The sequence below is a fragment of the Osmerus mordax genome, chromosome 7 (genome assembly GCF_038355195.1).
Source record: "Osmerus mordax isolate fOsmMor3 chromosome 7, fOsmMor3.pri, whole genome shotgun sequence".
NCBI classification, from domain to species: Eukaryota; Metazoa; Chordata; class Actinopteri; order Osmeriformes; family Osmeridae; genus Osmerus; species Osmerus mordax.
Window position 1 is genome coordinate 18,076,036 of NC_090056.1, and position 16,593 is coordinate 18,092,628.

Consider the following 16,593-nt stretch of genomic DNA (forward strand, 5'->3'; position numbering starts at 1 on the left):
AAACGTATTTGATTGGATTGTCTCTAAATGGTGGCGGGTAACCCTGAGCTCTCTGACAATGGAAGAAGAAGAGTAGAAAGAAAAGTGACAACGGGTGTTTGACGAAACTCTGGCTTTGATGCCAGACAAACCGTTATTTGTGAGGCGGCCAGATTGCAATCAATGATGGTTTAGAAGAGGGGCCAGAATGAGCTAAAGCATGTAGTACTGTAAGGGTATTTTCTTCCATTGCAGCACTTCTTTCCCCAGAAGACGACATAGGGGGAATGGGCAGAGCAAGCTGACAGCTCACACTTCAGCGCTTCCAAAAACCACTTGGTGTGACACAGTCATCGTCGTCGTCGTCCCCCCCCCGTCCCCCCCCAATTTGACAGTACAACACACAGAGGCCTTTGACTGAGTGAAGCTCATTACGTTGCAAACATATTGCTCGATATTGAGTTAGACAGCCGGCAAACGCAGTACAGTGTGAACAAAACAGTGCAATGTTGTTCTAAAGTGGGAGTCAGGTGACTGAGCGGTTAGAGAATCAGGCTAGTAATCAGAAGGTCGCTGGTTCGATTCCCGGCCGTGTCAAATGATGTTGTGTCCTTGGGCAAGGCACTTCACCCTACTTGCCTCAGGGGGAATGTCCCTGTACTTACTGTAAGTCGCTATGGATAAGAGCGTCTGATAAATGACTAAATGTAAATGTAAAGTGAGGCAGCATTATGTACAGACTGAGATCATCTGGAGTGTCCTGACGGTCACTCAGAGGGTGACGGTACACGGACAGCGTTTCCATCGCTGTGAAACAGGACTGTCCGTGTACAGAGTATACACTTTCGGAAAACAAAGTGATGCACGCACGAATTGCTCCAGACAAGGAGCTATTAACGAACGTTACTTTACATCAAACAGTAGGACTTACAAATACAGTAAGTTGGATGTGTTTCCAAAAATACATCAATCCTTTGCCCTTTACTTTTCCCTCTTTCTAAACCCCAGAATTTGGAAGAAAACTGATTGGTATCGAGTTCTCCGCATTAGTAAGCTAAATGATAGTGAGCAATGTATGATGGTTAGCCAAGACCAGTTTTGTTTTCCTGTTCCATCCATAAAAATCTGCACCAACAGGCCCATTTCAGATTAAGGCTATTAGAAAATGACTGATATAATTCGACCCAGAACGTTCTTGTTTTTTCAGCTGGGTATTCCACAGGACCATGGCTGAGCTTTGAACAAAGGATGGAAATGATATTTTTCCCTGGATTATGGAATGACACAGAGAGAGGGACGTAAGTTCGGAGTCAGGTGCCTGAGCAGTTAGAGAATCAGGCTAGTAATCAGAAGGTCGCTGGTTCGATTCCCGGCTGTGCCAAATTATGTTGTGTCCTTGGGCAAGGCACTTCACCCTACTTGCCTCGGGGGAATGTCCCTGTACTTACTGTAAGTCGCTCTGGATAAGAGCGTCTGCTAAATGACAAAATGTAAATGTCAGAATCAGAATCAGAATTCGGTTTATTCGCCATGTATGTTATACAAACACGGAATTTACTGTGGCAGGGAGGTGCAAAACACTAAACATACACAGATCTTAAATTAAGTTAAAGTACAAAAGTTTAACTATTTCTAAGAACTAAACAATCTAAGAATACAACAATTTAAATATAAAATAAAATATATATAAAAATAAGAATAGAAAGAGCAGCGTGAATGGTGAACATAGTGCAATCGGATACTGAGATAAAGTGGTTTATGCATACTAAATTGCCATTAGATGGACTTATAATAGTTAAAAGTGAATGAATGTAACTCATTGATACCTCTTCACTTAGTATGTGCTAGTTATTTGTACCTGATCATTTGTAAATACTGACCTGCAAAGAACATTAATAATTAATTTAATACAAGGTCAAGTATATAGTCAATAGCATCATGTATTGTAATCTTGAAGAAATCAATATCAACAGCCAGAGAATTTTCTGGTATTGATGGTATCATAGCAACCTGTAGGACTTTGATGAGTGATGTAAACATCTCAGATTACTTTAAGCAAACGATGACATCACCAACCAGAAAAAGACCTACCTCACCTAAGCTGAAGGGCCTCATTCTGACATGTTGCACACGTACACAGCATAAATCCTGCGTACCTGACACGACCCTGTCCGTTATACAGGCGCATCTCAACATAGAACACACAGAGCGACCCCAAAATTCCAAACTGTCAAACGCAGACCTTGACCGCTAACTACTGAGGAGGCAGCGACACATCTTTCTGCATGCGAGGAGCCCAGGGCAAACGGGTCAGCCAAGTCATGTCCCTCTTCCGCCACAGATGTTGCTGTCATGTGGGTGGTTAACTACAATCAGTCAACCTTTACACAGTTTGACTAGACTAGACCATTGTTTCAGAGGATTCCCCCAACGAAACGATTCCCGAAAACCGTGTTTGTTTTGTTTTTATCACCTAGCAGATGCTCGTTTTCCAAAAGTGTGTGTGGGGGGAAAAATATACATACATTCCGTAACATATCATAAATGAATTAATCATTTTGTCACTACTTTTAACTAATGTTAGTTAGGGTTAGGGTCAAGGCATTAGATGGAGAAATCATTCCATCTTTGTTTATGCCATGCTGTTAACACATTGAGACACCGCCACAGAATGTGTCTCGCGAGTCCTTCACCTCGGGGTCAAAAGGTCTAGGGAAGAAAGGTGCCCCCTCTGCCTTTGGAGTCACTGAGAATGACCTCATCAGAATGTTGCTGTTGCTATGTGGACACAAACATGGGAACCATGGACTATTTGGTGAGAGACACTTTCCATCCATATTGAATGAATTTAACAGTAAAATTAGCAATCCAACATATTTTTATTGAATAATTATACTTTTAAGTACCGGCACAGTCATTGAGTTTTTTTCTCCATAACAGACGCATGTTTTTGAACTTTTTCTTTCCAAACAATGGAAAACGAGCAGCATGGAGGGTTGCCTCATTTCTACAACAAAAGGATTATATTTGATTAGATACGAAAATTGTCAAAGCAACAAATGCATTCCTTTGTGTATTTTCTAAGTTATTAGTTACATTTTGCCTTTGATATTAAATTATATAAACAATCCCATTCAGAAATTCCATCCTTAGGTCATTGAAAAGTACTAAATGGGTTGACTACAGACAGTTATAACGACAGATGCCAGGAAAAGCCAACCAAGCACAACCAGACGTTGAAAATTCACAACAAAAAGAGAATCCTTCAGTACCCACAGATATGAGCCCCGCTGACTGTCACGCACATGCTCTTTGAAGAAGTGCCACACAGTCACATAACATAGCAGACGGCTCAAAAAGGATAAGGAATAAGGATCTTTTCTCTCTCTCCGCAGTACGCTCTGTCCCGGCTTCTGTTCTGCAGTGTCCACTGAGACATAAACAACACCACCTGGTAGTCGTGGCAACCTAAGCCACCAGAACAGCCGGTGTACTGCAGGGGCCTGATGCCTTCCGCTCAGACAGGTGGCGGGTGCCCGGGCTAATACAAATTTACATTTAGTCATTTAGCAGACGCTCTTATCCAGAGCGACTTACAGTAAGTACAGGGACATGCCCCCGAGGCAAGTAGGGTGAAGTGCCTTGCCCAAGGACACAACGTCATTTTGCACGGCCGGGAATCGAACTGGCAACCTTCAAATTACTAGCCCGATTCCCTAACCGCTCAGCCATCTGACTCCCTAATTGTCTCATTACAGGCAAATATGAAATAGTTTGTTCAGACCTTAGGCATGACTGGCAATTCCATATCTGGAATTGTAAACATCATGCCTGGGAAGCTTTGGTAGTTCACTAGATAAGTGTGCGTACCATGTAAGCTGAGGCCTTAGCACAGCGGCCTGGGTTCGAATCCGGCCTTGTCCCTTTGCTGTCTTCTCCTTTCTCTCCCCCTGCCTTTCCTGTCACATGTCACAAACTGTCCAATGAAGCATAAAAAATGCCACAAAAATATTTATCTTCAAAAAACTATACCATACCACATTATTTGAAAGGTAAATAGATTTAAATCCTTGACTTAGTGGCTAAAGAGTTCTCATGAAGCTTAAAAATAAAATAAAAAATACTTGCCTACTGTATAACTTTTGTTGTTATAGCCCACACTGCACCAACGTAATTACACTATAAACATAATTAGGTTAGTCACTCAAAGTGTGGGCTGTAAAACATCCTGAAATGTGGTAGAAACTGGGTTAACCTCAGTGTATCAATATCTATCAACAATGAGGTTCTCTCTCTCTATGCTGCTCCCACTACCAACTCACAGGTAGGGAGATGGTGATCTCTAAGAAAATAATAAACAGAAACTCTATCTGCGATAGAGAATATTAAGAAAAGTAGAAAAAGAGCACCATGCAATAATGGCATCATATTTTCTATTCTAAGTTACAATAAATGGTTTAAAAAAACGATGGCCTGCACTGAGGTATTGAATTCAGGTGCAACACGCTACGTTAATAAAGATGATATTGTTTTAGTTCTTGCGAGAGGCAGTTCTGGAATTCTCTGGCTTCCGTTCTGCCTCCTCCCTTCTCCTTAATTGAACCCATGAGTGCTCTGACAGACTGACAGGTTGGCCCCTCCGGTCACTGAACAGTCTGATTTCAAACTGTTTTACAAAGCTCCTTTTCAGAAAGGATGACTTGGCGTTGAGCAATTCCTGACAAGAAACACTTGCAAAGTGAGCTCACTCTTAACAGAGATAAATGGGAACCAGGATCTGAGCAAGGGGCCAAGCTCTGAATATGTTTTATAGTACATGAAAATCAAAGCAAAAACGGAGCAAAACTAGTTTTCCACAGAGGCATAAGGGGGGGGTACACTTAAGGGTGTCTCTCGGTGTGTGTTAATTAGCTACAACACCTCCGAAGTCGAAAGGAGCTCAGCATTCTTCCCACGGAGCGCAGGAATACATGTTGAGACGGAAAAGGATGTGTAGGGCAGGAACAGCGTGAAGCTGAAGGCATAAAGCAGCATCCAGCTGGACCTAACGGCACCGAATGACAGAGTCCAGATCTAGAGAAAATCTGGGCCCTGGGGGCACATTGCTTGAGAGAGAAATGTGACTCCCAATGATAGTCTGAGCAATGAGAATATCCAGGAAAGCAAATTATCCGGAATTTTCCAAAAGAGTCACTCATGACGTAAAAAAAATGGTATAGTGACGAAGATGGATTTGATGTGGAAATAGACATGGTCATCCTTCAGTCACTTGAGGACTTTGAAAATGTCAGATGGTTATGAACTTTGGGTTCCTGTAAGTCTGTTTTTAGATTGTAAAAACACGTTTCTTTTGTTTGAGGTGAGGCACATGGATAACGTTTAGAGGCTTCTGGCATTCACATGTTTTTTCTTTTCAGAAATGCAGAAGATATACTTGATTTGGAAATGTAAAATCATTGAGATCCATTTACGGTCAAAAATTCAAGAATCCATTTACGGTCAAATTTATGGTCAAAAAATAGAAGTCTATTACTATCCTCACAGAGGGCACAACTCAATCTCTACAAAATCTGGTTATTTTTCACAAATTCTTTACCAAATAAAATCCAGTTGTCCTTGTAATAGATTAGATAAAATTAATTTCATTTGTTAGTTAAATCAGAGTGAAATCTTTCAGTGTCAAATCCTAACAAAATGTCATCTGAATTGACCCCAACCATAGACGCCATGATCCTACAAAAAAAAACAACAACGTGTGACCAGGGGAACTGCACAGCAGTGGCAAGTTCAAAGACCAAGAAGTGACATTCAGAGATCTCAATCCCAAACAGGAAAGGCCCAGAGAGTCTCCCAATACGCATCCTTCAGGAGAATGACACACTGAAGCAATTCCAGCGTGACCTTTTCACACTTGTATAATATTTACAGAATCGTTTAAGAACAGATCATTCATTAGCCAAACCAGCCACATTTCCTGATGACTCAAAAAGTTGATGGTGACCAGACACACTGATTGTTTCCTCATTGCTCGCCCCCCCAAGGGGAGGAGCGTTTAACAGAGGGATGCCTCCCCTGGAGGGAGTCAGGTGGCTGAGCGGTGAGGGAATCGGGCTAGTAATCCGAAGGTTGCCAGTTCGATTCCCGGTCATGCCGACTGACGTTGTGTCCTTGGGCAAGGCACTTCACCCTACTTGCCTCGGGGGAATGTCCCTGTACTTACTGTAAGTCGCTCTGGATAAGAGCGTCTGCTAAATGACTAAATGTAAATGCCTGACAACCACCAGCGGGAGAGGCTTAATAAAGGGGCAGGACTGTTTGAAAAAAAAGATGAGATATGGATGGCAGGTTATGTAAGAAGGTGGCGAAGGAGGGTGAAGGTGTCGAGTTTAATTTGTTTTGAAGTGCTCTGAATTCCACTGCAAAACCCCTAATACTTCTGAAAAGCTTTTATCAAAAAAGATAGCTTATAGGAAATGATTTCTCCTTATTAGTGGTTGAATAATTTGTGATACTTGGTTGCTTGCTCCTTTGTTCTGATTTCCTTTTAATGTCTTTACTTTCGGAGCCCCTGTAGTTTGAGCTGTAAAATTATCTAAAGAAAAATAACCATCAAACACGAGGAGAGTGTACTGGTTGCTTAGGCCTGTAATTACATTCAGGACCAGACATTCCCATGACAACGTCGTTTAGGAAAATTCAGAATGTTCTTACAATAGTAAATCTAAAGGGAAATATTTATGAGGTCTAAACTGGTGTGAGAGTGAGAAATCTCTTTACGGACACACAAAGTACGTGGCACGCATCCCTTTCAATAGACATGGAAGCCTTAACAATGTTTTCTGTCGCATGCTGGTTCACAGAGGGAAAAACAGTATAGTAGGTTCCTGTTTTAGCTGTGTTGATGTTAAGGTACTGATCTTGGCAGGGCAGTGTCATACATAAGTGAAAGCTTTTTACATGTTGGATTGACTCCCAAGACTTAATCAGACTCCTCCTGGGCAAATTCTTTCCTCTTAATATCCTCCGTGCTATCAATGTACTCTGTGTGCACTGAACTTAAAATATTCACAAAGCCCCCTAGTCCTCTTCTAAATGATTTTTATACATTTCTTTGTTTTCAGGAAATGTTAAAGCTACTTTAGACTCCATGCCACAACAGGAGAAAAACGGTGGCATCAATAATATCCTAAACCCGCAATTAAAGAGTACTTAGCAACTAAAGCTATTCCTTTGAGATGTCAAGGGCAACGTTTATTGAAGAAACATCCCCTTAAGGGTGTCATGCAATCTATCATTACCTAAAACTGTTACCTTAATGTGTGAAATACACTGGGAGATAATTGTACCATTACACATTACTAACAGCTGCAAACACACCAAAATGACTGGCAAGGTCTTTCTGTAGCTGACTCATTCCAAAACGGAAGGCAGTGGCGATCCAAATGAAAAGGTAGGGCGTAGCTCTACTAGTAATAACGTGGGGCTTAAGTGTGCTTCGGCGGGAGTGCAACCTTTGTTTTTGTTCCATTGTTTGTCCACACAAAAATACAATCTGTCCTTTTGACAAACCCCTTGCAAAGAAAGTAGAGAACAAACAGGGGCAGACAGAGCCAGTGAGCGAAAGTAAGAGGAGAGGTGAGGGGAGGGACGGAGGGAGGGAGGCAGGGGAAGGAGGGGTTGGGGTGGGGAAGGCCCTCCACCTCGAGTGTCTGAAGGGGGTCAGTGGTGACTGGTAAGCACTCCCAGAACAGGAGGAGGGGCCACCCGTAAAGATATTTAAGATGCACAAGCACAGCAGTTCTTCACAGAGGAGACAGGAAAGGCACTGTGTGATCAGTTGTCCAAAAAACAGCTCCAGGTTCAACCAGTGAGGGCGTCTATTCTTAACTTCACCAAACCAAACCAAGCCTGTTCGTTCTCTTCAAGACCTCCATCAGAGCAAAGAGTCAGCTGTTCGCCAGGACAGCCGGTAAACAAGCCAGAGACAAAACCTAGACTTTCACTTAAGTTCGAGATCTCAATTCGCAATATTAAGATGTCAGTGAGGATAGCTGCTCTGAGCGTCACCTTGCTTCTCCTGCTGGTGGCAACATGCGCGCAGAGTCCCAGGAAGAGGCTGGTGCCCCCCAAGGTCCCCAAGGCTCAGTGCTGCGATGAGGTGCGCTCCCTCAAGGTGCAAGTGGCCAACCTGACCAGTTTGCTGGAGGAGATGAGCCGCAAGCAGGAGACAGACTTGATGAACGTGGTGAGGCAGATGTTGGAGCTGGATAAGCAGAATCGGCAGCAGGAAGCCCGCGTCACCGAAGCTGAGAGCAAGTACTCTGAGATCAACAACCGGGTGGAGATCATGCAGCTGCAGGCCGCCCAGTCAGTCACCCAGACCTCTTCAGGTAAGGATTGTGTGTGTTGGTATGTTTGAGGTTTACATTTGCAGTACATTGTGTGTACCGTACTGCAATTTGGCAAAAAAGTTGACATTACGAGAAAGTTGAGCTATTTTTGAAATATTTCGCTCTAAGGAAAATGCAAGAAATGTGGTCAGCTTCATATGATTGTCAGCCCTGCTTTGAACCACATGACCTCCCCCCTCTCTCTCATCTACGATTCTGCCTCCCTCTCGTGTCTGCACGCCAGCTGCCGTCAGACACTCACCCCAGGTGTGAAAACCATATCCATGACTGACATCACACACAGCCTTAAATATTAATTGCAGACACTCGTGTGAAAGACATAGGAAATGTGTTTGGACTTGAAAAGGCTTCCCCCTCCATCCCTTCCCATGATCACTACTTCTGTCAGTCTTACCGTCTGAAAAATATTGAACAAAACCTGTCTTTGTCAATCAATTGTTAGGCATCACCAGTAATCTGGAAGATGCCCTGAAGACTGTGGTACTTAAATAAAATGGTAAAAATGGTTCCACATTCTGTCTAGCTGTGGAATGTAAATTAGTCTTCATTCCAAATACCCACTATACTCATGACATTCCTTTCATTTTACAGGATACTATTAATATATTTTAAGACGTAAAAAACTATAATCAACCACGCACGCTCTGAATCCACCAGACAGCTGCCATCAATCGATGATAATAGAGATTATAGTGGGTAAAATGTCTCGGGGTGTCCTGCAGAAGTCAGAACCTGTAATTCAGACACAGTGTCAGACTGTCACTAAAGAGCACTTCCATCACAGCTTAATTGCCTCCATCAGTCATTTGAACTTCGGCAAACCATTAATCAGCATCGCCACCACGGAGTTTTAAACAGGCATCGCTCAGAGTATTATTATAATACCCAATTATCTGTGCTACTTTTATGTCATTGGCCAGGGGAACACAGAGGGTCTTTATACAGTCTCTGCAAATTACAGAGAGACTTTGCAGACTCTGGGGAGGCAGAACAGGAAGAAAAGCACAGATTAAAGTGGAGGTTTCCACTTCATTCTCAGACAGCCATCGAAAAGAAAAAGAAAATCTAAGGACACTTTTTTTATATACACTGGATCGATTTCTCCCCAGTGATCCCTGAGAAATACTAATGGCATTGCCATGCCATGATGGGAACAATGGAGGGAACTATGCAAGACTCAGAACCATGCTGCGAATAATTTCCTTCTGTACGGAATTCTTGGTGAAAGACATTTTTTCAGATGCCAAGTCCACCCCCTCACCCCCCCGCCAGACATGTATCCCCAAGATACCGTTTACAGGCCATTAGCATTTTTCAAACCAACCCATAAAACAACATCTGTTTTTTCCATGACTGACGAGACCTTTTCTTTCACTAGATGCCATCTACGACTGTGCGGCTCTGTACAGCAAGAACTACAAGATCTCTGGGGAGTACAAACTGCCTGCAGATGACTTCCTGGGAACTCCTGAGATAGATGTAAGTAACACGGTTAGAACTGTCAAAGGAAAAAATTAAAACTGACCCGACACTGAAACCCTGATCATGATCATAGTGGCCCAGCGGTGTAGCTCTCGCTACAGAACAATAACACCATGTGGCTAATGTGAAGATGTTGAATGTGTTTGGTTGGTTCTAGGTGTTCTGTGACATGGAGAGTCACGGCGGAGGCTGGACCCTCATCCAGAGGCGCAAGGTGGGCCTGACTTCCTTCAACCGCGACTGGAAGCAGTACAAGAACGGCTTTGGAACCATCCGAGGAGACTTCTGGCTGGGCAACGAGCACATCTTCCGTCTGACAAGGCAGCCCAGTGTTCTCAGGATAGAGATGGAGGTACGAGGGGAGAGGGTACGATGGAAGATGTGGGGGAGTCAGGTGGCTGAGCGGTGAGGGAATCGGGCTAGTAATCCGAAGGTTGCCAGTTCGATTCCCGGTCATGCCAACTGACGTTGTGTCCTTGGGCAAGGCACTTCACCCTACTTGCCTCGGGGGAATGTCCCTGTACTTACTGTAAGTCGCTCTGGATAAGAGTGTCTGCTAAAAATGACTAAATGTAAATGTAAGATTGGGTGTCTGTGTTTGATAACAAAAAAAAGCCTTCCAGGCAAGGCCCCCGGCTACAGGGAGGACAATTTGATTTACTCTCTCTTGTTCTAGGCCTGACTGAAAGATAAAGTCCCAGACCAGTAAAAAAAACTCGAAGTAGCTTAGTATATAAAATCCTCAATCTAAAGTGATGACAGATTTTTTCATCTCTGTAAATTTAGCAACCATAAATATTTCAGAAGGTTCTGTATTCTCAGTTGCATCATTTTCCATACAGTAAGTAGTTACGAAGAGCTAAATGTTGTGCTGTGTGTTCTTGCTGTGTTGTGAAGGACTGGGAAGGACAAACCCGCTATGCAGAGTACGGCTACTTCACTGTGAGTAATGAGCTGAACAGCTACAAGCTTTTCCTCGCCAACTACAGTGGAAATGCTGGAGACTCTCTGCGTTACCACAATAACACCAACTTCAGCACCAAGAACAAGGACAATGACAAGTGTGTCGACGACTGCGCTGAACTACGCAAAGGTACGAAAACAGCCTCAACTGCTAAGGGACTAAATCCCAATACTTAAGTGGCAAAGGTTAACGAAAACTGTTTGCTTAAAAAAAAGCAATAGTTCATAGAACACACTTAACTGAATAATTTGAACGTTTTTTTTCCCCCTTCAAACAGGGGGCTACTGGTATAACTGCTGTACTGACTCCAACCTGAATGGCGTGTTCTATCGCTACGGGGATCACACCAAGAGCACAGATGGGATCACTTGGTACGGGTGGCATGGGCCCAACTACTCCATGAAGAGAGTGGAGATGAAGATCCGGCCACAGAATTTTCATCCATGAAGGCTTTCCACTTCAAACTCTTAACTGAAACGCATGCTTGCTGAGAGATACATGAACCAAACAAAAATGTGACTCTTCTTTGATGAGGAGACACATAGGTGTGTTACTTCTGGATCATTTCTAAGGGTTGAATGTGTAATGATTTGATTGTAAATTGTAGTTAATTTCATATTTATCTTCGAAATATTTTTATTTTCTTAAAAGCTTTGACAGAAGCCTCTTTACCACCGTTCCATAAGGGTAACTGAATGTTGCTTTCCTCTATAATTTTGTCTCCAAAAATTAGCTTGTATTTATCACATCACAAGCTGTCTAGTAGACTGTGATAAGGGTGAATGCGTGTTTGGAATTGGTATAACAATGCCGGGGGGGGGGGGGGGGGGAGGGGGAATCATGAAGATACATATATTGTGTTGCCATGGGAACGACCACTCGTGGTCCTTCCACCACAAATACCCAACAGATTTTATTGTGAGAAAATTTGTTGATTTTGTGGAATTGTCATTTGTAAAATGTGTACAGCTCTATATTGTGTGTTGTGTTGTGGGATAGAAAATAAACGTGTATTTTTTAAAGTAGTGGTGTTACCAAGTCAGATTACATAATGACCCCAAGCCATAACAAAGTGGAAAATTCCTAACAGGTCTGACACATATGCCTGTCCAACAAAGAGCATGCATTTTCTTTCAGCTACTGATCTTAACACTAAGGTCACATTCTGACATTCAGACTAGAGGTCAAAGTAACCTTGTTTTTAAAAATGAAGACCACACACATAAAATAAATCGCCCTAACCAAGGGTTAAACAGCAACTACGTTGCAAATGTTTTTGTAAAGATTCAGGCAGTGTCAGAACAACCGAGCACTTCCCCCATCTCAGCTCCACTGACGTGAGGTCATGGAAGTCAGCGCTCCCTGAATATCTTACTGCAACCTCCAGTAAAGCTTCCTCGTCATTCTGGGAAAGAGTACAAAGTCATTCAATAGCAAGTCCTTGAGAACATTGGGGCAAGTCCTTCATGACCAGGCTATTCTATTATAAAGGAGCCTCTTGTGCCTTCAGTACGTTCCACTCAGCTCCCACCAGCCATGGAGTGGAGCTTGAGGTCCAGAGGGAAGCCGCTAGGTCGGTTCCCACTGAGGTCCCTAATTAATGAAGGGAGTAACCTTGTGGCCTGGCATAACCTTCTGGCTGCCTGCGTGGAACGCCCCAATCTGAACACGCTGACATGCTTCATTCCTCCATCCGCGCTGATTCAAGGTCTGCCGGGAAATTGTATCGTTCGATTTCAGACTAGCGTAAAACGATATATTACATTTACATTTAGTCATTTAGCAGACGCTCTTATCCAGAGCGATTTACAGTAAGTACAGGGACATTCCCCCCGAGGCAAGTAGGGTGAAGTGCCTTGCCCAAGGACACAACGTCAGTTGGCATGACCGGGAATCGAACTGGCAACCTTCGGATTACTAGCCCGACTCCCTCACCGCTCAGCCAACTGACTCCTATATATATATATATATATATATATATATATATATATGATGCATATTTTACAAGGCTGCAGTACAGAAGCTGCATGAAAGCTGCATGAAAGAGTCAGGACGGCCAGTGTTGGATGAGTACCCGTCTGAGAGGATGGGGTTCTGCTTAAGAGGTTACAGACCCCTTTACATCTGAGCATACCAGACTTTATTTGAAATTCCATTTCCACGGTGCCCGGCAACCTTATGGCCATGTGTTTACTATAAACAGATGGGCTGGATGCAGTGACACTCTTTTCCAGTCACTGCGTTGGGAGATTGGGCTACCGGCCTCACATTTTAACTGTAAATAAAACAGGCATCTCTTAAAGAGGCCTTTATTGGGAGCTACCACACCAGGGAGACTAGGTCCAAGCTCTGATCATTAAATTCAATGGGAAAAGCTTTCAATCCAACAAGCAAAATTCATTAAAAAAAAGCTCAATAAAATCATCAGTGCTCAAATATTGGCAAAAATTGGCATGGTAGGCAGATAACCACCTGACACTGAGAACATCATTGACTTCTGACATCGTCTGGATCTATGTGATCTGAGACCAATCTTAATGTGATACAAAACATTTAGCAACGATAACAAAAGCGTCCCATCTCCTTCTTCTACAGGTAAACTTGACCTGACCACCCTTTGATTTGGTAAAGAGTAGCTATATTGGGATATATAACCTATATATGGAGTATATTTTTCCAACCACCAAGTGCCTGACCTCAAGTTGGCCATCAGTATCACAGGCACTTTCTTCCTCATACTTTGCTTAGAGTACGGGTGGCCTGAGCACATAATAGGGCTCCTTATTCAATAAATCCCTAAATCCCTCATGTCTTATTCATACGGTGAACCCCCGCATCTGGACTGCTTGAGGAGAGATCTTGAAAGTCTACCTCACTTCCTATGTTGAGAGCGTGGATAATGCAAGAATGTGCATTTCCGCTTTACTGACGGTAAATGCCTTCACCAGACACAGAAATAACAAAATGCAAAAAAAGAGGACCCATATGGTTTGAATTACAGTACAGTTTGAAAAGCTGACATATTTATCTATGAATGCAGCAATCAAGATTTCACAAAAAAATCTTTAAAATAAACTAATTTAAAAAAAGCTTTATCTTTTTCAGTTTTGAAAACTCAAAAGCCAAGCCATTTATCTTAATTCACTACTCTGCACTACAAATAAGTGATTCAAGCAAAGTAAAATGACAACAAGGCAAGGACCATTTATCAACAAAACAAATTCTATCCACGTTAAATTGGGATGATTAACTATCATGTAACCCCTGCACATCGCTAGTCGTTGTATAGGATAGAACAGGTCTATGCACAAAGAATTGAGACTTTTATGGGGAATCCTGCAAAGGTGAGAACCAGATGGAGTAACTAAAAACGCTGAAGAGCTGGCTCTTCATTTATCATCATCAAGGCCCAAATAAATTGAAAACAGGCCACCAAGATACACTATTCCAGACACTTTGCATGGAAGGAGGCAAACGTCCAATTAAATGGCTGGAAAACAGATTTCTTCTTACAATACTAACGTAAAAGCACAAATGGCAAGACGAATCTGGAAAAGTTGACATCATATGAAAATGCTACCTGATGGAAGATATGTGAACCATTATCTATTGTAATGAAATTGACTTTCATGAAGGAACAGGCCTGTTACGAATTTGTTAATCACAAACATTTTCAACCAACTTCTAAATAATCCTGAATACTGGAACTAATGTTGGCAAAAAGGAATTTAAAGTCAAGGGTGAACAGCTGTTGAACAAAGTCTTTACGACCTTAAATGACCTAAACACCACTACTCTAGGCTAAACACTTGCAGAAAGGTTTGTATCATAACTAAACAACGTGTACAACGTATGAGATAATTTAAAACAATTAGCTGTTCCGTCTGCAATAAGCAAACATCTCACAGAAATGCGATAATTTGTTTTCCTTTTATCCAGAAATGATCCACTCCCTCAACATTCCCATAGCTAATGATTTCAATGCTCCAAGTCACAGGGGTAAAAAAAAAAAAAAAAAAAGAATATCATTTTACGTCAATCAAAGGTATAGTTATTTCAGGATAATGCAATTAGGTAACATGCCCTCTCAAGTATTTGCACTTAGTCACCAAGGCAAGCGACAGCTGCTTTGAACTACTTAACGTCAGGCATTTCTCTTTCAACCCATATGCCACATTTCACAAAACTGACACCAGGAAGCCAAAGAAAATGGCCCCTGTCGTTAAGCTATAAGGGAGTCAGGTGGCTGAGCGGTGAGGGAATCGGGCTAGTAATCCGAAGGTTGCCAGTTCGATTCCCGGTCATGCCAACTGATGTTGTGTCCTTGGGCAAGGCACTTCACCCTACTTGCCTCGGGGGAATGTCCCTGTACTTACTGTAAGTCGCTCTGGATAAGAGCGTCTGCTAAATGACTAAATGTAAATGTAATGTAAATGTACTTTGTGGTTTCATCTCAGACAGTTTTTTGGGAGCCCAACACAAACTGGAATTAGATAACCTACAAGTAGACAATTATTTAATATTGCTAGTCACTTCGCTTTAGAAAAGCAAATTCTTGAATTTGCTACCAGTTTGATTTCGGATTAGAGCTCCTGATCGAATGTGAATCTCTGTGAATTGAAATTACGCTTCTAAAATCTATTATAATTTGTACACTTTTTTGATACGTTTTTTTCACCTTTGAAAAAGTCAAACCCATCTTTTGTCTTTTTGTATTCATTATTTCGCTGATTCCATCGCTTCGGTCTTTCCAAAATATTTTTCAAGAAAACAGCGAAAAACTTTTTTTGAGTTTTGTTTGGGGGGGGAGGGGGGGGGGGATATGTTTTAAACCTTTCTAAAAAAAAAAAAAAAAGAAAGAAAAGGGGTTCTTTCCACACACGATACATATGTTTCCAAACTTATTTGACATTTTGTTTTGAATGTTTTGAAACTTTTTTGTGCCTGTTCAGCCATATTACCGCTGGAGAGCAGATGCGGCCTTCTTACCTGATAAGAGATTCCAAGATCTGAGGAGATGGGCCTTTCTGGAACTCCAGCTCTTTGTAGTGCAGGGCCTTGGCGTAAGCTCGGCATTTAGCAGCCCTCTCCCCCAGCAACACTATGCCGTTGTCGTCTCTCAGGGGTAGGGGCCCCTTAAAAGACAAGGACAATTCGTTAGAGGAATCCATCATCAGGTGAATTAACCGTTTGCGAAGGGATAGGTAACCCTGTGGGTGTTTTTTGTTGAATGGTCGAACGGACTCCGTGTGAGATTGAGTTATGAAGGGAACTTTCGTAACTCAAACATGTCACAGCCTTGAAGCTCACCTTGTCGCTGTGCTCCATGAACTCGGCGAGGTTGAGCAGGGTCTGGGTAACCTCGGCTATGTCCTGGGAGGTGAGGGCCAGCTCGATGCTGCGGATCAGCTCATCCTGCTGGTCCTCACTCAGCTCAGACCAACAGGACAGGAACGCCGCATTGAATAGGTCCCTGCAGTGAGGGAGGATTTCATTACTGGATCTTCTACATATTTCACTCTCTCTTTTCAATGGCTAGTGAAAGACTGTGTCCCCAGAGATGTTTCTCCATCGATACTCCTGCAGATCCCCACTAATTGATGTCGATTTATATTTCAGTTCAAAACTGATCAAAAAACTTCCAAGTCTCTTCAAATCTCAAACATGCTGTCCGATGCTACAGTCTGACAGAGGTCTTTCACAGATCCGCAACTCGACCCAAACGGAGCTGATTAGAATTGAGGAGTTGGTACGGTA

At 42.6% G+C, this 16,593-nt stretch overlaps 2 protein-coding genes across 2 annotated transcripts in view; one reads left to right on the forward strand and one right to left on the reverse strand.

The window, feature by feature from the left end:
- mtor (mechanistic target of rapamycin kinase) overlaps positions 1 to 16,593 on the reverse strand; it is a 77,381-nt gene that overhangs the window by 38,490 nt on the left and 22,298 nt on the right. Inside the window, exons 27-28 of the mRNA XM_067239326.1 lie at positions 16,147 to 16,309; positions 15,826 to 15,971 (exon numbers count right to left, since the gene is read on the reverse strand). Of these exons, the coding sequence (XP_067095427.1) occupies positions 15,826 to 15,971; positions 16,147 to 16,309 (309 nt within the window). The remainder of the gene's footprint in view (positions 1 to 15,825; positions 15,972 to 16,146; positions 16,310 to 16,593) is intronic.
- Positions 7,815 to 11,647, forward strand: angptl7 (angiopoietin-like 7). The gene is made up of 5 exons (XM_067240366.1): positions 7,815 to 8,369; positions 9,769 to 9,869; positions 10,030 to 10,224; positions 10,770 to 10,965; positions 11,114 to 11,647. The coding sequence occupies exons 1-5, from the start codon at positions 8,015 to 8,017 to the stop codon at positions 11,281 to 11,283; spliced, it is 1,017 nt and encodes a 338-aa protein (XP_067096467.1). The 5' UTR covers positions 7,815 to 8,014; the 3' UTR covers positions 11,284 to 11,647.

Bases quoted from the DNA above. Each gene is read 5' to 3' on its own strand.
- angptl7 (XM_067240366.1), top strand. From the start codon at position 8,015: ATGTCAGTGAGGATAGCTGCTCTGAGCGTCACCTTGCTTCTCCTGCTG. The intron at 10,225-10,769 runs GTACGAGGGGAG...TGTGTTGTGAAG, and splicing joins TTCTCAGGATAGAGATGGAG to GACTGGGAAGGACAAACCCG. The intron at 10,966-11,113 runs GTACGAAAACAG...CCCTTCAAACAG, and splicing joins CTGCGCTGAACTACGCAAAG to GGGGCTACTGGTATAACTGC.